A 22,629-nucleotide genomic window follows, 5' to 3' on the forward strand; every position below is an offset into this window, starting at 1 on the left:
TCCTTTTGTACATCCCTTTTTTTCCCTCACCACACCCCTTATCATAACCACACAAGCTCAAATCACTCTCCTAATAAGCCCAGACGAGCACACTGACTCTCGTAGCGTTCAAAGTACATAACCCTGATTTAACCCGCGCGCTGCCGGCCACTTTTATCCTGAACCAACCCGTGCTGCCAGCCAATTTTGCATATTTTTTTTATGCTTTCAAAAAATCCTAAATCATGTAAAAATAATGAAAACACGTTGTCTTTAGAAAGTAAAAAAAAAAAAAAAAAAAAAAATCACCTGAGAAGTTGTCTGATATTGGTGCGCATATGGTGTGATGCTGATACTCGTAGTGTGCTCGGTGCTATCCATTTTTGATCAACACCAGTATTCGTAAATTATGTTAAGTGACCTCGGTAATGGATTATTTGTTTATATATTACATATATCAACACTATCAATATGCATAGCCTATGCATAGGTAGGCTACTCGTATGATAGTAGTGATTGGTACATTTTTACATTTTCACTCAGCTGTACATAGTCTTTGTCATGTACAGAATCATCATCAGACATGTCTGATAACATTTCATCACTACTAGAAGAAAGTAAAGCAGAGATAATCTCATTACACAACCCACGGCGGCGTGCCATGACTGCTTCCTCCGGTGGTTGTACAAGCTCTCATGAGTCTGACGTGATCGCCGCGCCGCGCGCCGCCTGGGGGCCACTCAAGGAGCATACAAACAAACTAACACATTCAGTGCGTAGGGTGGAGCTTGGAGTATACTTAGTGTGTTTTTTATAAAGTTATTTAGACAAATAAACATACTAGAATTTTTTTTAGATTGCCGCCGTGAATATACGGCGGTGGCACTGAGCGCGGGTAAGCTAGATGCCGTAAATTTACGGCGGTGGCACTGCGCGGGTTAATCCAACACCTAAGCCCTTTATCGTCTAGTATACCCATCTTTTTACCCCAAACCCTTTATCGTAACGACATAACCCCAAATCATTCTTCTAGACACCCTTAATAACACGTAATAAGCCCAGTAACCCTCGCAGCGTAGCGTCGGGGGGCTAAGGAGTGTTACATGCAAAGTCCACAAGCTTGATTTAATCCGTGTTTACACCCTGCCTAGCCGCGCCTTAGTCTCCGGCGGCTGTTCAAGGCTTAGTGGGGCAGCGTCTTGGAGCGAGGCGCACGTGGAGTGAAACATTGGCTAGTCAAACACAAAGCGGCGATATTTCAAGCCCGACTACTCTCTTTTAACTGAGGGGGAGGAGGAGGAGGAGGAGGAGGAGGAGGAGGAAAAAAGGGGCCTCGTACATCCTTTTATTATTTTGTAAAATGTTCTTAAAGGGAGAAACTGTGAGGCAAAGGCAATTATTGTGATGTATCTGACCTAGGGAGAGGAGGGAGAGGGGAGACTGTGAGGGGAGCGAGGGAGAGGAGAGAGAGAGAGAGAGAGAGAGGGAGAGAGTTATGGTGGGAGGGAGAGAATTACTGGTGGGAAGGAGAAGCGAAGGGAGAGAGAGAGTCATGGGTGGGTAGGAAGAGAGAGAGAGAGAGAGAGAGAGAGAGAGAGAGAGAGAGAGAGAGAGAGAGAGAGAGAGAGAGAGAGAGAGAGGTACAATGACATGGTAGGTAGATTGTGAGACAAACAGCCTGAGAAAGTAATAGACAGAGTTGGAAATCGCTAAGTGTATGGTGTGTGGGATGTGGTCGAGGGTGGGAGGGCGCGGGAGGCGGGGCGGTGGGAGAGAGACTGATAAATGTAAATACGAGTAAGTGAATAGGATAAACTGGTGGAGAGATAGATAGAGGAGTCAACAAGTGAATGAAAGACACAGATGCAGATACGAGAAGGTGAATGAAGTAAATTGGTGAATAGATCAATAGATAAGGAGTCAGTAAGTGAAATAGATTAACTGGGTAAGAAGTCTGGATGGAGAAATGAATAGGGAATCAAATGAATAAATGCGTTAATACAAGGAGTAGGTAACGTGGAAGCTTGATAGATTGATTAGCCAATTAGTGAATAAATAACTAAATACAAAAAGAAGGCAAGGTAAAAAATAATGAAACGTAAGTGATTCGAGTAAACAGGCTGATGAATAACTATATTAATAAACAAACATACGTGAATAAACTTTTCTCAGGCAGCGTGGTGGGTGACTAGGTGAAGCTCGGTAGTCAGGCCATTAGAGTCGAGTTGAAAGAGAGCCTCAAAAGAAGACAAAGTAAATTAATAAATAGGGATGAGAGGTGGAGACTGCTAGGGATGTTTTACTGAGGGCCTGCCACGTGTAGGCCTGAAGGCTTCTTGCAGCTTCCCTTACGCCCTCAAAACGTGTTCATATACGAGTAGATGCGTAAACAGTTATATATTTGCTTTTAGTAGATACGCATGACATATAAGTAAGAAAACAAATATTTTAACTAAATTGCGAAAATAATGAAGAACTATGATGAAGAAACTTTGTCATGAAAAAAAAAAGGAACAGAATGAATATCAACGGTTTTAAGGTAGTGGATAGTGATGAATAACACACACACACACACACACACACACACACACACACACACACACACACACACACACACACACTTCAAACACATCACAAGAGGTAATAAAAAGAAGAAGAAGAAACTGCAGTAATAATAATAACAGTACTGGAGAATATCAGCATAATTTGGATGGAGTGTTGCACGCAGCCTGCATGTTGAAGCGCCTTGGCCTCTCAGCAGGACTGTTTTCAAAGGCCACATAGATGATCAGTAGGATTCTCATCTCTAACTATTACAAGCTTGAACCCGTTATTTCTTATCCCATCTTGATTACTGACCTTGAGAATTTCGTTTGTTACCATTATTTACGTCACCAGTACCACAGAAAGATCTCATCAATCTCTTCTTAATCTTTTTTGTCCTATCCTGACTACTGGTCTTGAGAATTTCGTTTGTTTACCGTTGATACATCGCCAGTACCACAGAAAGATCTCATCAATCTCCTCTTAATCTTATCCTATCATGACTACTGACCTTGAGAATTTTGCTTACGTCACCCTTCTTGTCTTCTCTGTGGCAATGAAAGACCTATCAGATCCCTCTTTAAACAGACGCCTCACTGGAGACAAGTGAAAGCGTAAATCTAACTTGATCAAGATTTAAGCCATTGTTTCTCTCTCTACAATCCTGAAAAAAAGCACTCTTGAAAACATAACATATATGTATATTTCACGAGAACCCCTTAATGCATTAGAGAGAGAGAGAGAGAGAGAGAGAGAGAGAGAGAGAGAGAGAGAGAGAGAGAGAGAGAGAGAGAGAGAGAGAGAGAGAGAGACAGTAAATTATTGGTGTTTATCATAATTTTTTCCCATCATGTGCATTAGGGTTGCCATCCAGTGAGAGAGAGAGAGAGAGAGAGAGAGAGAGAGAGAGAGAGAGAGAGAGAGAGAGAGAGAGCGCTGATTTCATACCACTCATTGAATACATTATCACCAGTATCTCCCACGTAGGCCTGAAGAAAGAGGGAGAGGGAGAGGGGAGAGGAGTGAGAGGGAGGGAGAGTCACGGTCCAGCGGTCCTCACAGTGTGTAGCAGATTGTTGCTCCCGCGGGTCATGTCAGCCTGATCTGGTAACACAGATAGCCGCCACCGCCGCCTCCTCCTCCTCCTCCTCCTCCTCCTCCTCCTCTTCTTCCTGAACCTCCTCTTATTTTTTTTTAGTTTCTTTCTTTGCTTTTTTCTTCTTTTCTTCTTATTTTTGTTGTTCCTGTTCGTCCTCGTTCTTTTTCTCCTCCGCTTTCTATACTTTTTATTGTCATCATCATCATCATCATTATCATCATCATCATCTTCGTCTCGTTGTTGTTGTTGTTGTTGTAGTTTTCTGTTTTCACGTTCAAAATTTCCTCCACTCTTGTATTTTTTTTCTCGCCCTCTTCCTCGTCAGTTTCCCTTTCCTCCTCCTCCACCTCGTCCTCCTCTTCCTGTTTTTTTTTTTTTTTTAATACACGTGAAGGGAACAGACGAAAGACGCAAAAACAAGAAAATGAAAAAAATAAATAAAAATAATAAACACTCCCTCAAAAATAAAAAGGACAAGCTAAAAAAAAAAGAGAAAAAGAAAGAATAATTCAGCTAATGTAGTTTTTGGGGTGTTGGTAATCTCTTTGAAAATTACATGTTATGATGGCACTGATGATATTGATAGACACCTTGTTTACTGATAAGCAAAACTACACGAGGAAAGCATTGGTGTAATTATTAAGATTAGTGTGGTTGCGAAAGGATGAGTGTGTGTGTGTGTGTGTGTGTGTGTGTGTGTGTGTGTGTGTGTGTGTGTGTGTGTGTGTGAGTTTTGTGTGTGTGTGTGTGTGTGTGTGTGTGTGTGTGTGTGTGTGTGTGTGTGTGTGTGTGTGTGTGTGTGTGTGAGTTTTGTGTGTGTGTGTGTGTGTGTGAGTTTTGTGTGTGTGTGTGTGTGTGTGTGTGTGTGTGAGTTTTGTGTGTGTGTGTGTGTGTGTGTGTGTGTGTGTGTGTGTTTTGTGTGTGTGTGTGAGTGTCTCAGTGAGTGAGTGAGTGTGCACGCTTGATATCTCGACACACACACACACACACACACACACACACTTCCTCACAGGGAGGCGTCAGGCCGTTCGCTATCAGGGCTCTGTCTCTAATTACCAACAGCTGACATGTGGGGTCTCCCAGGGGACCAAGATGGGTCCTCTATGCTTCCTCCTCCTCATTAACGACGCCCTCACTGACACCCCCCATCGCTGGAAGTATGTGGACGACTGCACCGTGGGCGTCCCAGAATCCACCAAGAACCCGGACTACTCGCCACTGCAAGCAATTCTGGAGCGACTGCAGACGTGGACGGAGGAGAGCAGGATGACCATCAACCACAGCAAAACTGTGGTGATGCATTTCTGTACCTCCTCTGTACCAGTGCCCCCTCCCCGGCTCACAGTGGGCCCTCACCCCCTCCAGGTGGTCCGATGTGCCAAGCTTCTCGGAGTCACGGTGGACGACCAGCTGACCTGGAAGCAGCATGTCGCCAGCACCGTGAGATCAGCTACCTACAGGCTGTACATGCTGCGCAGACTCAGGTCGCTGGGGACGCCGACAGATGAGTTAAGGGGGGTGTACCTTATCTTCATCCTCCCCAAACTCATGTACGCCTCCCCAGCGTGGTCCTCCTCCCTCACACACACTCAACAGCTACAGCTAGAGAGTGTGCAGAAAAGGGCGTGCAGGGTCATCCTTGGCCCTGCATACACCACCTATGAAGAAGCCCTGACCACCCTGAGACTGTCCAGACTATCCACCAGGCACCGAGAGGCTCTGGAGAAGTTTGGAAGGGGACTACTGCATCACCCACGTCTCAGAAACATGCTGCCGCCTGACGCGCCTCCCCCGACCCGTGCCACCAGACACCACAATAAGATAACGCCCCTAAAGGCGCCGCGCACGGATCGGTACAGACTCAGTGCGATTCCCACCATGGTGCGAGCCATCAATCAATAGTCTCTTCTAGATTAGACTTACTTTTAGGATTAATGTTAAGTATTTCCCCACCCCCTCTGTACATTTTCACTTTGTTAACTGCCTAAATAATAAACCGTTTATTATTATTATTATTATTATTATTATTATTATTGTTATTATTATTATTATTATTATTATTATTATTATTATTATTATTACACACACACACACACACACACACACACACACACACACACACACACACACAGATCACTAACACTTAACAAAGCTTCATTATAACACGAGTGACCACACCGCTCTTTAACACGCCCCGCCCCGCGGGGCGTGTTAAAGAGCGGTGTGGTGTTAAAGAGCTCTTTATCTTTATCCTTTTTCTCTTGCTTCTCCTTTTCTCCTTGTCCATTTTTTTTTTCACTTCTTCCTTCCCAACTCCTTCCCTATTCCTCTTCCTTCTCTATCTTCACCTTCACCACCATTACAATCATCACCCTCACTTCCCTCACCATCCTATCTTCTTCACTCTTCCACTCTCACACTCCCTTACTCTAAAATTCTCCCTTTCCTTCTTTTCTCCACTTATCCTCTTCCTCCTTTCCTTCTTCCTTTCCCTTTCTTATTCCTTTTCTCCCTCCTTCCCTCCCTCGTAGCTGCAGTCCTTCCCTTCTTCCTCTCCCTTTCTTCCCTCACTTTCTCTCCCTCCCGGAAGCGACGTCGTTAGGGAGAAGGAAGGCGAGCAGTGACGTCATCAGGGAGGGAGGGAGGGAGAGAGAGGGAGGGGGAAAACGCGCTACAGGGAGGGACGGAGGAGAGAAAGTAAGATAGGGAGAGAAGGGAGAGGGAGGGAGGGATGCCACTTGCTGAGATATGGGTGGTGGGAAGGGAGAGGGAAGGGAGTGTTACCAGTAAGGGAGAGGATTAAGTGATCGTTGTTGTTATTGGTCGTATTAAAACTGTCGCTGGAATGTGTAACAGCTCACAAAAATCACCTGCATAGAATATTTACTAACACCAACAAGGGAGGAAAGGCATCAATTAAAGAACCTGTTGTTACTATTACTCGTATTAACATTTCCACTGTGACAGGAGACCGTTAATGAAAATCACTGTGCTGAAGGAAGAACACAGATTAAAACAGTATATTTTCCAGTTTCTAGTATAGTGTTTAAATGTGCATTGCTGCGATTATTGCTTGAATTAAAACCTCCACTACGCTCTGTGTGAAATCTTTACTTGGCACCCATAAGGAAGAAACGGGATAAAAAATTGTAGGGTTTCCAATTTCGTGACTCCAGTGAAATGTTCAGAGGTGGATGTAGAAGAGAAGTGCCTGGAGTGTGGCTTCGTGAATTATGTGAAAAAAAAAATGTGGCGAAAACATTGAGAGACGCGAAACAGGAAAGCTAAAAAAAAAAAAAAAATCCGAATTCCATGCTTGTAGTGATAATATTAGAAGTGGACTTAGAAAAACAATGTGACTGAGAACTGAAAATTTGTGACAGACAACGATGCAACTCTGATGGTCAAATAAAGTAATTTAGATATAACTCATATATCTGACAATACACGGCAGGAAGAAAGAGAGGAAAAACCCAAGAGAAGCTTCATGGATGCAGTGAAAGAGGACATGCCTGTATTGGGTGTGACTGAGGGAGGCGCAGAAGACCCGAGCACGTTGGAGGAGGAGGCAGCCTACAAAAGTAGTAGTCATTTGGTGCTCAGATAAAAACACTCATTCTCAACTTCGCAAATACTGAAAGGGAAGGAAAATTAAGCCGAAATTGAAAAAAAAAAGTAGGATTATAGTAATTTGGTGCACAGATAAAAACACTCATTTTCAACTTAGCAAATACTGAAAGGGAAAGGAAAAAATAAGACGAAATTGAAAAAAAAAGTAATAGTAATTTGGTGCAGAGATGAAAAACACTCATTCTCAACTTAGCAAATACTGGAAAGAAAGAAAAAAATAAGCCGAAATTGAAAAAAAAAGTAGTAGTAATTTAGTGCACAGATAAAAAAAAAACACTCATTCTCAACTTAGCAAATACTGAAAGAAAGGAAAAAGAAACCACAATTGAATCTTATCAAACACAAATTATTTAAAACGCAAACTAGAGATAACATTTAATAGATATACATAAAAAAAATAACAATTTGTACGATACAAGGGAAGTGAATGAAATGTATCAGGTATTAGTGTCAGAAAAAAAAAACGAGAATATTAAAGAGAGATATGGAAAGCTCAAAGTATCAGTGTGCATCGATATTCTTGCATCAGGGAACATGAGGAGCTTTTCAGAGCAACATAAAAGGGAACAGAACGAAAAGGATCAGTTACGAGTGTCAGGAAAAAAAAAAAAAAGTGTTAAGGACTGGGAAGGGAAGATCAAAGTATCGGACAGTCAGTAACAGTGAATATCAGATAAAATAAAGAGCCTATAAGTATGAGGCCATTAGGGAAGGTATCAACACGTTACAGGGAGACGATTATGGTGTGGGAGGGTGTGAGGGAGAGGTGAGGGAGTGAAAGGGTCAATGGCAAGTGTCACAGGGAGGGTCAGGAAGGCACGTGGCAAGGAGGGGAGGGGGGGGAGACTTACTACTTATCGTCCTGATGGTTTTATTGACCTCCCCATGACCTCCCCCTGACCTCTCCCTTTGCCTGATCCTCCTAGCCTCCCTGGCCTCCCTGACCTCCCTGACTCAGCTCAATAAACACTTAAGGTCACCCTTCCTCACTCCTTCCCTCCATTCCTCTCCCTTCCTCTTACTCTTCTTTCATTCTTCTCTCTCTTTCACTCTTCTCTCTCTCTTTTCCTTTATTCCGATTCAATTTTCAATCACATTTCCTTAATTTTTCTCCCTCTTTCATTTCTCTTCCTCCTTCTCTCTCTTTTCTCCCTTTTCTTCCATCTTGTCTCTTTATCAGTCTTCTTTCTCTTTTCCTCCCTCTTATTCTTTTATTCTTTCTCTTCCATTTCCTTTCTTTCGCTGTTCACCTCTCTCTCACTCTCATTCCCTCTCTCTCTTCTCTCTTTTTCCTTCCTCTTTCTTGTTTACTTTTAATTTTTTCCTATTTTCTTTCACATTTTTTCATTCTTTTCACTCATTCTAGTTTTCTCTCTCTCTCTCTCTCTCTCTCTCTCTCTCTCTCTCTCTCTCTCTCTCTCTCTCTCTCTCTCTCTCTCTCTCTCTCTCTCTCTCTCTCTCTCATCTCTCTCTCAACAGTTCTGGTCAAATATATTACAAAGGACGAGGCAATATATCTGGCTACCTTAATAATAATATCACATCAGCCAACATAAATTTCAATAAGTCCTTCTTTACTTTGAATCATTAAGAGCAAACCCTTTCTGGAGCAATTCATTATTTCTCGATGGAAGAATTTGCAATGACTTTTCTCAGGCATTTTTTATCATCACGTTATCTAAATCATAATAAATACCTCATATTCATTCTCATTCTCCTCCTCTTCCACCTCCTCCTCCTCCTCCTCTTTCTCTTACGTCTTCTTATCTTCCTCCTCGCCTTCAGCCTCTCCCTTACCCTCCGCTTTCTATTTTCACCCTAACCTAACAGCTCAAATATCTCCCTCACTCCCCTTCACAAACTGGTTTCTCCCTTTACCTTCCCCTCGCCGCTTCTGTGACAGCTTTACGTTGTCTTCAGAATTTTTTTTTTTTTTTTACATCGCAATCACGTTAAGGGGGAGAGAGGGAGGGGGAGAAAAAAATCTGGGGAGGTAATTCCGTTTCCTCGTAAATTCACATCTGTCTCCAACTCACGGAATGAAAAATTGTCTCTTATTTCTCCCCTCTTGTTTTGGAGGGCGTAGGTGGAGCGGGTGGAGAGGAGCGAAGTGGGTGGTGTGTGGAGCAGTAGGTGGAAGGTTGATAACTCCTGCCACTGGTTTGGTGTGTGTTTGTGTGTCGTTGTGTTGGTCTCGCTGAGGGGAGGAATATTTGTTGTTGCGCCTCATTATTTATTACTCGCTAGAGGGAAGTAACCTGAAGGGCGCGCTGTGAATGGTGTACTCAGTGGTCCTCTGTGATAAGTAGGCGCCATTCATCTCACTCTTCCTTTCTCATTTTTTTTTTCTCGTCACTTTTATCACTTTAGTGTGTAGTCTTCACTTTGTCTTGGTTTCAGGTTATGTAAGTTTGTGCTCTCTCTCTCTCTCTCTCTCTCTCTCTCTCTCTCTCTCTCTCTCTCTCTCTCTCTCTCTCTCTCTCTCTTTTGGCTTCCTTTCTCGTCTTCTTCGACCTCCGTCTCGTCATCTTGGACCTCCTTTCCCTCCTCTTCCTCTTCTCTCTCTCTCATACCCTCATGCACCTCTTCCTTCTTCGTCTTCTCCTTATCCCTTCCTTCCTTGCTTCCTGCCTTGCCCAACACCTCGCCGCCATCCATCACCACGACCACCACATCAAGCGTCAGTGATCAGGTGGAGACTAACCATACTTCCTCCCGCCCTAGTTATAGCGTAAGGGAGCAAATCATTCCTACCTTCCCCTCGACCCTATATACAATACGCACATTCCCCTCGCGCCCTATCGATCCAGGAGAGGTCAAGGCATCGGCACAGGGAAGGACGTTATGCAGGAAAGGAGAGGAGCAGGAAGAACATAAGAAAGTGATACTCGGGGAAGCAGGGGCGTAGGAGTGTTGGGGAGCTGGGGACGGGGAGGGAACGAGGTGGTGATGGAGGGGAAAGATGCGAGAGACAAGTAGGGTGTCCATCGCGTTGTCCTGGGGGGAAATAAGACGTGGGTGTGTGGTGGAAACTCTTGCTAGTGTGTCTGGTCGTGTTTTTTTTTTTTTTTTTTTTTTTTTGCGGAGTTGGTGTTGGTGGAGTCTTGGCCCTTTGTTTTCCCTTGTTTCTCCAGAAGGGGCATAATAAAACACAAAGGAGGAACAAAGAGCTGCTGATTTGTTGGCTCTTTGGAGATTATTGGTGAAAGTGAAAGAAGAGGAAGAGGAGGAACAAGACCACCACATATGGAAAATAAATAGAAGTAGATTTGTCGTTTCTTACAGGGATATTTGTGGTGACTGGACCATCTATTATACAGCAACAGAAATATGATATCATACGTAGATGACGTGGAGGAGAAGAACGATGACGAGAACAAAGACGAAGCGTGGGAGGACAAGGAAGACAAGAATGATTCAAAGGAGGGCGATGACAAGCAGAAAGATGAAAACAATGATCATGAGGAGAAGGAGGAGGAGAAGGAGGAGGAGGAAGAAGAAGAAGAGGAAAAATAAAGGCACACACACTGAGTGAGCACCGGCGCCCCGTTACCTACACTTCCACCACACTCCATTAATACAAACATTATCGTAAAAAAAAAAAAAAAAAAACGCAACTAAATAAGCGAGATATGTAATTAATTTACAAAAACGTACTCATTATAATATAAATAATCCATTTATTGAAGAAGAAGAAGTGAAGGAAGAAGAAATAAGGATATTGAAAGGCATAGAATGGAAAATAGGAAGAGGAGGAGAAAATAAGATAGAGAAAGGAAAAAAAAAGATAGTTAACGAGGAAATGGTTCGAGACGGGAAAATAGAAAATAAAGTATGATGGAGAAAGAACGAGAAACTGAGAAACCTGAACGAATGAGGGGAACAGAATGAACAGAAATAAAGGAATGTAAGATAAACGACAAAAAAAAAAACGAAAAGGAGAGATCATAAAAAAGAAAGAATAGGAAACGAAGAGCGATAAAAACCGAAAAAGGGAAGGTGTTGGTGAAGATAAGAAAGAAAGAAGATAGATAGATAGATAGATAGATAGATAGATAGAGAGAGATAGAGAGAGAGAGAGAGAGAGAGAGAGAGAGAGAGAGAGAGAGAGAGAGAGAGAGAGAGAGAGAGATAGATAGATAGATAGATAGATAGATAGATAGATAGACAGAGAGAGAGAGAGAGAGAGAGAGAGAGAGAGAGAGAGAGAGAGAGAGAGAGAGAGAGAGAGAGAGAGAGAGAGAGAGAGAGAGAGAGAGGAAGTGAAGAAGAGGAGAGATGAAGGGCAACTGGATGGAAAGTAAAGACAAATGTAGAGGAAAGGAAAGGAAAGAGCAAAATGAAGGTAAAGGAAAGAGGAAATGAGAGAAATAGCGGAGGGCATGCTTTACTTCGCCAGCCCAAGTGGAGGCTAATTACTTGTCTGTCCTCTCCCCCTTCCTCTCCCTTCTGCCGCACCCTTTTCCTCTTCCTTTATTGCCCTCCACATCTACCCCATTTTCTCTCTATCCCTCTCCTTTATTCTTTTCCTTCCCCTATGTTGTTGTGTTCCTTCTGCTATATTACAGATATTCTCCCCTCCCTCCCTTCCTCTCTCTCTCTCTCTCTCTCTCTCTTCTCTCTCTCTCTCTCTCTTCTCCCTCTCTCTCTCTCTCCTCTCTCTCTCTCTCTCTCTCCTCTCTCTCTCTCTCTCTAAGCATTTTCCTTTAAAAATATCCTAATACGATTTAATCTCTCTCTTCAAGAACAGCGACGTGTAATCAATGGTGCATTAGCTTCTCTTAAGCACAACACTCACCATCATTACACTCCGGCAGCGTTCTATCATTAGGTGTTGTCAAGATTGTCTGATGCCTGCAATCTTCCTAATTTCATGGCCACTACATTCTTCCGGCTTCTTAAAGCTGATGTGTTGCTGTATTTATCCTTTTTTTTGTTGGTTTTTGTTTTCCCTGTTGTGTGTGTGTGTGTGTGTGTGTGTGTGTGTGTGTTTTTTTTTTTTTTTTTTTTTTCTTTTTTTTTATGTAGGAAGGATACTGGCCAAGGGCAACAAAAATCTAATAAAAAAAAATGCCCACTGAAATGCCAGTCCCTAAAAGGGTCAAAGCAGTGGTCAAAAATTGGTGGATAAGTGTCTTGAAACCTCCCTCTTGAAGGAATTCAAGTCATAGGAAGGTGGAAATACAGAAGCAGGCAAGGAGTTCCAGAGTTTACCAGAGAAAGGGATGAATGATTGAGAATACTGGTTAACTCTTGCGTTAGAGAGGTGGACAGAATAGGAGTGAGAGAAAGAAGAAAGTCTTGTGCAGCGAGGCCGCGGAAGGAGGGGAGGCATGCAGTTAGCAAGATCAGAAGAGCAGTTAGCATGAAAATAGCGGTAGAAGACAGCTAGAGATGCAACATTGCGGCGGTGAGAGAGAGGCTGAAGACAGTCAGTTAGAGGAGAGGAGTTGATGAGACGAAAAGCTTTTGATTCCACCCTGTCTAGAACAGCAGTATGAGTGGAACCCCCCCAGACATGTGAAGCATACTCCATACATGGACGGATAAGGCCCTTGTACAGAGTTAGCAGCTGGGGGGGTGAGAAAAACTGGCGGAGACGTCTCAGAACACCTAACTTCATAGAAGCTGTTTTAGCTAGAGATGAGATGTGAAGTTTCCAGTTCAGATTATAGGTAAAGGACAGACCGAGGATGTTCAGTGTAGAAGAGGGGGACAGTTGAGTGTCATTGAAGAAGAGGGGATAGTTGTCTGGAAGATTGTGTCGAGTTGATAGATGGAGGAATTGAGTTTTTGAGGCATTGAACAATACCAAGTTTGCTCTGCCCCAATCAGAAATTTTAGAAAGATCAGAAGTCAGGCGTTCTGTGGCTTCCCTGCGTGATATGTTTACCTCCTGAAGGGTTGGACGTCTATGAAAAGACGTGGAAAAGTGCAGGGTGGTATCATCAGCATAGGAGTGGATAGGACAAGAAGTTTGGTTTAGAAGATCATTAATGAATAATAAGAAGAGAGTGGGTGACAGGACAGAACCCTGAGAAACACCACTGTTAATAGATTTAGGAGAAGAACAGTGACCGTCTACCACAGCAGCAATAGAACGGTCAGAAAGGAAACTTGAGATGAAGTTACAGAGAGAAGGATAGAAACCGTAAGAGGGTAGTTTGGAAATCAAAGCTTTGTGCCAGACTCTATCAAAGGCTTTTGATATGTCCAAGGCAACAGCAAAAGTTTCACCAAAGTCTCTAAAAGAGGATGACCAAGACTCAGTAAGGAAAGCCAGAAGATCACCAGTAGAGCGGCCTTGACGGAACCCATACTGGCGATCAGATAGAAGGTTGTGAAGTGATAGATGTTTAAGAATCTTCCTGTTGAGGATAGATTCAAAAACTTTAGATAAGCAGGAAATTAAAGCAATAGGACGGTAGTTTGAGGGATTAGAACGGTCACCCTTTTTAGGAACAGGTTGAATGTAGGCAAACTTCCAGCAAGAAGGAAAGGTAGATGTTGACAGACAGAGCTGAAAGAGTTTGACTAGGCAAGGTGCAAGCACGGAGGCACAGTTTCGGAGAACAATAGGAGGGACCCCATCAGGTCCATAAGCCTTCTGAGGGTTTAGGCCAGCGAGCGCATGGAAAACATCATTACGAAAAATTTTAATACGAGGCATGAAGTAGTCAGAGGGTGGAGGAGAGGGAGGAACAAGCCCAGAATCGTCCAAGGTAGAGTTTTTAGCAAAGGTTTGAGCAAAGAGTTCAGCTTTAGAAATAGATGTGATAGCAGTGTGTGTGTGTGTGTGTGTGTGTGTGTTGACCCATTCATTCTTTATATTGTCTGTGCCGGTGTTTCCCTCCTTGTTTTTTCTTGCTCCTCTTTTGTTTGTAGTCCTCTGTATTATAATGTTTATCAATTTGTTCTTCATATTATGTGTACCAGTGTCCTCCTTCTTTTTTTCTGTACCTTTCGCTTTGTTATACTCTTTTTTACGATGTGTAAGATTATATATTCTTTCTGTGCTTGTTTTTTTTTTAATTCTTTTTATAATCTGTATTACGGCCACACGTATTTTCATGTTCGGTTTTTTTTTTTCCCTCCTCTTTCTTTGTTCTCCACACTTATCACTTCTTTGTGTGTTTTATTTTCTTTTGCTTGCTGGTTTAGGAATCATTTCCTATTTATTTCACACTTCACTAAATAAAGAAAGGGAGTTCCATTACTTTCAAGTTAATACTTGTATTTGTCTTCCGCACTCATGAATTATTCTTGCTTTTCCTTCTTTTTTTTATTTTATTTTATTTTACTATGCTTTTTATCACAGACAAAAAAAAAAATTCATATCATTTCTAGTTGATATCAGTGTTGCATTTTTAGAAAGTGTAAGAAGGATCTTTGTTGTTCTTTTTTCCTTGAATTTGCAGTGCTCCATATTATAAGACAACGCAGGTTAGAACTTTCTTTAGCTTATATTTGCGGCTTTTTCTTTACTTAGCAGCTTTAGGAATAGTAGCTCTCCTCTTTTTATCGGTGTGATTATTTTGCTCTGCCACGTATTACAAAAAAGAATGCAGGTTTACTTTTCCTGTGGCTTATATCCATTTCTTTCTTCTTTTAGCAGCTTTAGAGATAGCGGGTCATTTTGTAGTGTTCCTACTTATTAATTTGTTCTGGTATGCTTTTTATTACACAAAGAAAGCAGGGCTAATATTATTATTATTACTGTTGTTGTTGTTGTTGTTGTTGTTGTTGTTGTTGTTGTTGTTGCTGTTGTTGGCTGTTCACGTTCCTTTGGTGGACGGTTTCGCGGGTGACTGCTGTGAGCTGACAACAACCACAGCAACCACAGTCAACACGCCATTGTTGCTGACGCGGCGTGGCACTCATGCATTACAAATCTGACACGCTCCTCTGCTACTGTGATTCCCGATAACTCGACTGTATTTCACGTCATTTTTCCTTTACAACTGTGCCGCGTCAACGAAACGCTCAATACGGTTCTTTGTCACCGCGGTTCACTATTGTCCCGGTCTCCGTTGACGAGCCTCGGTCACTCATCGTGTTCTGCTAAGCGATGCATTTCCGTTTTAAAAGTATGTTCGGTTAAATCAGGTTCGATTGCGGTGTTCTTTCAGTGTTGTTCTTTGTCCGATGACGTTCCCCAATAAGTTTTTCTGTTCGCTTGGGTTAAATTGTAGTGTTTTCTTAATGTTGTTCCTTGTTCGGTCACGTCCCGCAAAGCATTTTTTTTTCTGTTCACGCAGTTCTCTGTTCACTTGGCTCAGTGTTGATTTCTATTGATGGATTTTTCTTTAATTAGGCTCCATGTTAGTGCTGCTCTCTATTGATGGATCATTGTTAATATAGTCCTCTGTTAATATGGTTCCCTGCTAATATCGTTTTCTGTTGGTGTGGTCTCTGTAAATATAGGTCTGCGTTAACGGAGTTGTCTCTTATCTCGGATCTCAGTTCTGGCGGTTCTCCGTTAAAGATGCCAGCCCCCAGAAAGTGCAGCCAAAAAAACATTATCCAAAATCATGAGGAGTGTCTTGAAGCTTCCAGCATGGAACAGTTCTGGTCAACGTTCAAAGTCTCTCTTAACGCGGGTCCCTGTCAGTGCGTTTCTCTGTTGCCTTCCTCCCGTCAGCCACAGTCGCCTGCCACGTGAGTCAGCGGCCCCATCACGAGGGGAAACTGAACTATTACTCCCATCCCAGGCGGCCGATTTATGTTTTCCTCATGTGACCTGCTCCCTCCTGCTCCTCCTCATCCCCTCCCCCAGCCTGCATGAGAGAGAGAGAGAGAGAGAGAGAGAGAGAGAGAGAGAGAGAGAGAGAGAGAGAGAGAGAGAGAGAGAGACGCATAAACCTACGTATATCTGCTCTTTCCTATAAAAAAAAAAGTACACCTATGCATTAACAACTGAAAAAAAGAGATAAATAATAGAAAAAGTCAAGACGTGCAATTGAGTGAAGCACATTGAGCAGCATGCAGTTATCACCATCCCCACCACCACCACCATCACAACCATCACCCTCATCACTATCATGGCGGAGAGGAGGAGGATAATGAAGAAAGTGTTGGTAATGAGGCGGCGCTCCTCACTCAACACCTCCTGTGAAGTCATTACAGCCTCCCTAATTACCCAGCTGACAAATCCGCCACGCCGCACCGCACATTTACAGCCGATCAATATGGAAACACACCCGGAGAAACACCAGGAGAAATACCCTCCCCATTCTTGCAGCAGCGGTACCTTCAGCGCCTACTACAGGAGAGGAGGTGGGGGGGTTCCGATCGTCTCGCGGCGCGCCACATATGCATTGCAGTCTTGCTCGGGTGTTCGCGGGAGCGATTACCACATGCACTTCGGCAAACGAGGCGACCAGTCGTGCCTCCGTCGTTATGAGGAGAGCAGCGGAAAGGGCGTGAGGCTTCCGGTGTGTGTGTGATTAAACATATTCACAAAGACTTTACCTTCATCTTGCCTTCCTCTCTCCTGTTTCTCCTCCTCCTGTGGTCATCGTAAGCCTTCTCTTCCTTTCAGCACACGTGGTCCTCCTCCTCCTCCTCTTCCTTTCCTCCCTTCTACCTTTAATCCTCCTCTTCCTTCAGTCTCCTCTTCTTCCTCCTCCTCCTCCTCCTCTTCCTTCTTCTTCTTTCCATTCCTGTCCGCCATCACCTCCACCTCCTCCTTCCTCTTTGTTATTGTAATGAGAGTGCTTTGTCAGCTGACTCTGTCTGGATATTCTTCTTCCTTTCAATTTCCTCTTTTCTTTGGGTGAAATTCTGCGAATAGGAAGTAGCGGCACGAAGGTAAACAGGTGCACAGGATTGCAGGAAACAAAACGGAAGGAACACTGAGAAAAAGTGAGACAGCGTAAAAGATATACATGGAAAAAGGAGAGGATAGGAGAGGAGGAAAGTTAAAATTTATTCCTGTCTGCGTTCTTTCCCCTCATCTTCCTCTCACTCACTTAATTCATCCTCCTTCACTCACCCTGCCTGTCCTCCTCCAGCCCTCTCTCAGCCTCACAATGCCTGCCTCTCCACCTTCTCCACCCACTCCACACTCCAGCCTGGCACGGATGCACCGGGTAATGGAAGGCTCCCTGGCAAGGCAACGTGCTTGCATACCTGAGTTTACCTTCACCTGGCCTGGGGTGAAAAGTCGATGGTACACTTTGGGTGAAAACTTGAGAGAGAGAGAGAGAGAGAGAGAGAGAGAGAGAGAGGAGAGAGAGAGAGAGAGAGAGAGAGAGAGAGAGAGAGAGAGAGAGAGATGAGAGAGAGAGAGAGAGAGAGAGAGATTCGTGTGTATCATAACAGACTTAGAAGGCACAACACGCCCTTTGCCCTAACACTGCGCGCCACTCACTGCTACTTAGAGTAACATCAGCATAAACAGCTTCTCTTTTTTGTTACGTTTTTTTTCTGTGTTCCATAATCATCCCGTTTCGCTCTAAAGGGTCGGTGCTCTGGGTGGACGAAGCGTTTCAATCCCTTTCGTGTGTAGTTCCATTATTTAGTGGTGGTCGTTAATCAAAGGCGCCCGCAGGACACCCACACACTATGCCACCGGTCACTGCTCACTCCGGGATCCGAACAGAAGGGGGGCGAGACACGCTGTGTGGAGCTTCATCGGGTTGATTCGGTTTCCAAAGCGAATCCACTAATCTATTGTTACGAAATTAAACCTGTTTATTTATGTTCATGGCCGCGGCGGATTTTTTTTATTTATTTTTTTTTTACTATTTATCGGGGATTGCTGCCTAATTCTAATCCGTCAGATTGTGTTTCTGAATTTCGTCACTGAATTGTGTTATTGTTATTGTGTTTCCTGAAGATGAGATGAACATGAATTTGCTTCTCTGTTATAATGAGAATGAGGGATGTCGGTGTGTGTGTGTGTGTGTGTGTGTGTGTGTGTGTGTGTGTGTGAGCTGAGCAAACAAAAGAAACGCATCGTGACGCAGAAAATAAGACTAGACAAACAGACAAGAGAGAGAGAGAGAGAGAGAGAGAGAGGAGAGAGAGAGAGAGAGAGAGAGAGTGGTGGAGTACAAAGGCGAAGGAATACAACACACGCATGCACGCGCGCGCGCATACACACACACACACACACACACACACACACACACACACACACACATTACTCTATTTCAGTGGTTATCAACACGTTGTACACTTCCCAGGACGGTGACCTCAAGACTTAGAAACACTTAACGTAACCTGACGGGGGGGAACACCTTCTTTCTCCCGCAGCGCAATGGACCAACACGAATAGCTGGAGCTCGGGGGACAGGCGCGCGCGAAGGCAGACGGCGACAGATTCGTGACTCAAAACAAAAGCATCGTGACAGCACAAGTGGGAGCGTCCGTCATTCTTCACTGCAAGACCTCAAGTGCGACTGGCGGCCTGGTAAATGACGGAGTGTGTCAGCAAGTTACCTTAAGATCTGAAGTTCCTGTGGGGAAGCGTCGGTACCTTGATGTGACTGAGGTTGTGTTGATCTCTCGCCCCGTATTCTTAAACGCTTTTGTTCTTTAATTAAGAGTATTTTTAAGGGATACAGCGATGATTTATAGAATTTTCTTGTGTCTGAGTTTGTTATTAAGACTATTTTCAAAAGCCACGCATATATTCGTCTTGTTCTCGTGGGTCTTTTCCCTTCTGAGATGAATCTACACCCTTAAAAACTACACACCCTTAAAAACTCTAACTTCTCCTAGAACCTATTAAAAGTAAAACACTAAATATTCACCAGATTTTTTTAAGAATACGCTGCTCTGAGGCAAGCACTGAGAAACCAGGAATGTCATGGCCTCCAATACGATGACTGGTGAGGTAAACAAGTTATGTCACTCGTGATGGCGCAGGCGGCGAGTGGAGGCGAGGCTGCCCACCGCATCCATCCTCTGAGTGGCATTAGTGCAGGAGTCCTTGTCTCATCAGCCTCGGCCTCCAAAAACACGGGCTGCTTTAACACTTGTGAATACAAGGCAAAAAACATGGTGACTCGAGCAACTTTTCTGTGAGTTTATTGCACTTCCTGAGGGAGTACTGGCTTAGGATATATATATAATTACCTATTTTGTATTTATCTTTTAGTTATATTTCTATTTTTATTTTATTTTATTTTTATGAGGGAACTATCAATTATCAGTGGAGAATTCGTAGTGATTGTTTAGCATATATTTATGCAGAAATATATGCAGTTTCAAACCACAACATATTACATACATACATCTAAGACAACTAGGTCACAGTGGGTCAATAGTAAAGTCCTTGGATAGAAACTTAAACTGCAAGGCGTTGGAGCACCTTCTAATGGCCTTAACAATGTGCTTACGATACACAACAATAGCTTAGGCAACAGTGATGTGGATGTACTGCACGCCATCAATCCAAGCCCGTTAAGCGAACAATAACACTCGTCTAGACACACACACACACACACACACACACACACGTGCTAAGACCATGACCGTTTGTGTGCTCTGCAGGTGTCTTGGATCAGGAAGAGGGACTACCAGCTCCTGACGGTGAGTCTGTACACACACTCCAGTGACGACCGCTTCTCCATCAACTACGTGCATTGGGTGAGTGTTTGCTCTTGTGTGTGTGTGTGTGTGTGTGTGTGTGTAGAGGGGGTATTTTCTCATGAATGTAAATATTAATGTATAGATTCTCTCTCTCTCTCTCTCTCTCTCTCTCTCTCTCTCTCTCTCTCTCTCTCTCTCTCTCTCTCTCTCTCTCTCTCTCTCTCTCTCTCTCTCTCTCTTTGGCCCTATATTTAGCAGTGGGAATTCCAGGCACTGCAGGTGTTTAGCTGAAAGAAAATGTCACGTTGCGAGAGAGACCAGTGTGTAATGACTCTTGGATTGAAAATATTGAAGTGCAGTTGTGTGCATGACCTAATGAAGGTGACGCCAAGCACAGTCAATGATTTAACGGTAATTTTTTTTTTAACAATGAAGATGAATAGATCAAAGTCAATAACATGAACAGTTAATCATTAAGCAATATATTAGCTTCGATTACTAATTAAAAGTTAATAAAAAACTGACATGGAATAAAAATCATAAACCAATATTTCCTAAACTCTTCAGTTCTTCCTTATTTAATGAATTGAAGTAAGATTTAATTAATTTTCATGTTCATTACAAATCAAGCATTTCAACGCTTCACATGCATGCATATTCACAGACAACAATAATGTTAACGAAACACAGATGAAGCACAACACTCATGATTGCAGTCGTCCAATCAGTCCCTAACATCCTCGTCCATATTAAACACGATGACGCCCAAAATATTTGTTTACAATTACACACATGCACGAAATATTGCTATACACTTTCATTAAACCCTGCTGGTCATGATGTCGGGCGGCCACCACTGCCTGACACACACACACACACACACACACACACACACACACACACACTCGTTCACCATAACACGCCTACAATTGAATAACAAGACTGAGGATGTATTGTGTGTGGCGGCGCAGGTGTGTGCTGTCTTATCCCAGCGGCGAGCTAGTATTGTGGCGCCATTGTGTTGCCATTGCAGTCAACACTTCACCGATTTTTTGAGGCCACGGCGGCTCGGGATGAGAGTCGCGGTAATACGGCTTGAGGGTGGCGCGGCGAGCGGCGGCACGAGGATTGGCGCCCACTCCTAGCGGGGAGCCTGCACCTGCTGCCTCGTCCACACACACACACACACACACACAGTATACACTAGGCACTTTATCCCTTCACCATATTCTTGTGCCATCATTTCCGAAATTCGAAAACCCTATACTGAAATAGATTCCCATAAGACGAGTCTGTGGCAGGATTTGTTGCCCATTCACCCACCTGACTAACCCTGCATGGTATCAAGGATGCTTTATATATATATATATATATATATATATATATATATATATATATATATATATATATATATATATATATATATATATATATATATATATATATATATATATATATATATACACACACTTCCAGAAACAGAGAAGCATCCTAAACAACAAATACCTAAGATAGGATCAGCCGAGTGTGAAGGAAGGCAACAGAAAACGAGCTACAAGACCGCTTACGGAGCGAAGACTATGGCATGGTGGCATGAGGTGGTGGTGGTGGTGGTGGTGTTAGGGGGTGTGAAGGAAGCGCACGAACTTCCAGCACCGCGTTATGGCGAACGCAGATGAGGACCCAAGCAAACTAACAGCAGCCATACACTCTCTCTCTCTCTCTCTCTCTCTCTCTCTCTCTCTCTCTCTCTCTCTCTCTCTCTCTCTCTCTCTCTCTCTCTCTCTCTGGTGTAAGCATCTCGTCTCCAGGGCGATGCATTACGAAGGAGGGGGGGAAGGGCGTAAAACAAGACGCGGGCAGGAAGGAACACCGTGCCTGGAGGGCAAGATTTTGATGCGGTTTAAGGCAAATACCCATCACGGCCGGGACGCATCACCATCACCGGAATTTTACTGGTAATTCCCGCCTGGAAAAGGCAGGAAGGATCGAGAAGGGGGAGGAAGGCAGTATTTAGGGCAATGGCGGCGTGGGGAGCTGCGGTAGGCAGGCAGTATTGCTCATTATTGGATAAAAATAATGACTTTTATGTTTGTTTAGGAGAGCTTCGGCAGGATCCCTTTTTTTTCACGCAGGGCCAATTAAGGAAAGCTGGTGCATGATCCTTTTTTCCCGGTGTTGAGCCAATTACGAGCACCTAGGAGTTGGGCGCCAGGTGAGTGCTCATTTCACTAGTCCGGGGATCGCCATGCCGCCAAGACTTATCTTTCCGACTAACTTTCCATTTCAGCATAATTTATTTTCAAAACTTTCGAGGCGACTGGGGAGCTTTGCCAGGCTTTCACTGAGTATAAATATGCGCTGGAAAGCTGGAAAAATGGCTGGTGCACACACACACACACACACACACACACACACACACACACACACACACACACACTGTGTGCTGGATGAGGAGGACGTCCACTTAAAATGGCAAAACTACGTCGCCACTACTACAGCAGCCTTCCACCACTACTTCCCAGCCAAGAGCGTCACAACGCACCCGTCTGATGCTCCCTGGATGACGCCCCGCATTAAAAGACTCATGCGTCAGCGGACCTGGGCGTTCCACTCCTGCCCGGTCCTTTACAGGAAACTAAGAAACAGAGTAATCAGGGAGATTAAGAATGCAAAGGCAAGCTATTACCCAGACAAGATACACCACCTCAAGCTGACCAACAACAGACAGTGGTACGCTAAGATCAAAGCTTTGTGTGGCTTACAAAAGCACACTTCATCCCTTCCTTGCACCTCACACCTTCCTGCTAATCTCGCGGCTCAGGAGATGAACGATC

At 43.7% G+C, this 22,629-nt stretch overlaps 1 protein-coding gene across 11 annotated transcripts in view; it reads left to right on the forward strand.

Annotated features, from left to right (window-relative positions):
- The window catches only part of LOC135097553 (uncharacterized), a 57,237-nt gene that overhangs the window by 14,276 nt on the left and 20,332 nt on the right, over positions 1 to 22,629 (forward strand). For 2 of the 11 annotated variants that reach the window (XR_010265803.1, XR_010265793.1), the window contains exons 2-4: positions 18,512 to 18,668; positions 19,015 to 19,281; positions 19,754 to 19,849. The exons of 2 other annotated variants lie outside the window; for them this stretch is intronic. Coding sequence is in view for 1 of the 9 variants with exons in the window: in XM_063999476.1 (XP_063855546.1) it covers positions 4,715 to 5,524 (810 nt within the window). In the remaining 8 variants the exon portion in view is untranslated. Of the gene's footprint in view, positions 1 to 4,684; positions 5,614 to 18,441; positions 18,669 to 19,014; positions 19,282 to 19,753; positions 19,850 to 22,629 lie in introns of those variants that run through there. 7 more of the 11 variants (XR_010265797.1, XR_010265792.1, XR_010265804.1 and 4 more) reach the window with 5 other exon arrangements.

The sequence above is a fragment of the Scylla paramamosain genome, unplaced genomic scaffold (assembly GCF_035594125.1).
Source record: "Scylla paramamosain isolate STU-SP2022 unplaced genomic scaffold, ASM3559412v1 Contig25, whole genome shotgun sequence".
In the NCBI taxonomy this organism is placed as follows: Eukaryota; Metazoa; Arthropoda; class Malacostraca; order Decapoda; family Portunidae; genus Scylla; species Scylla paramamosain.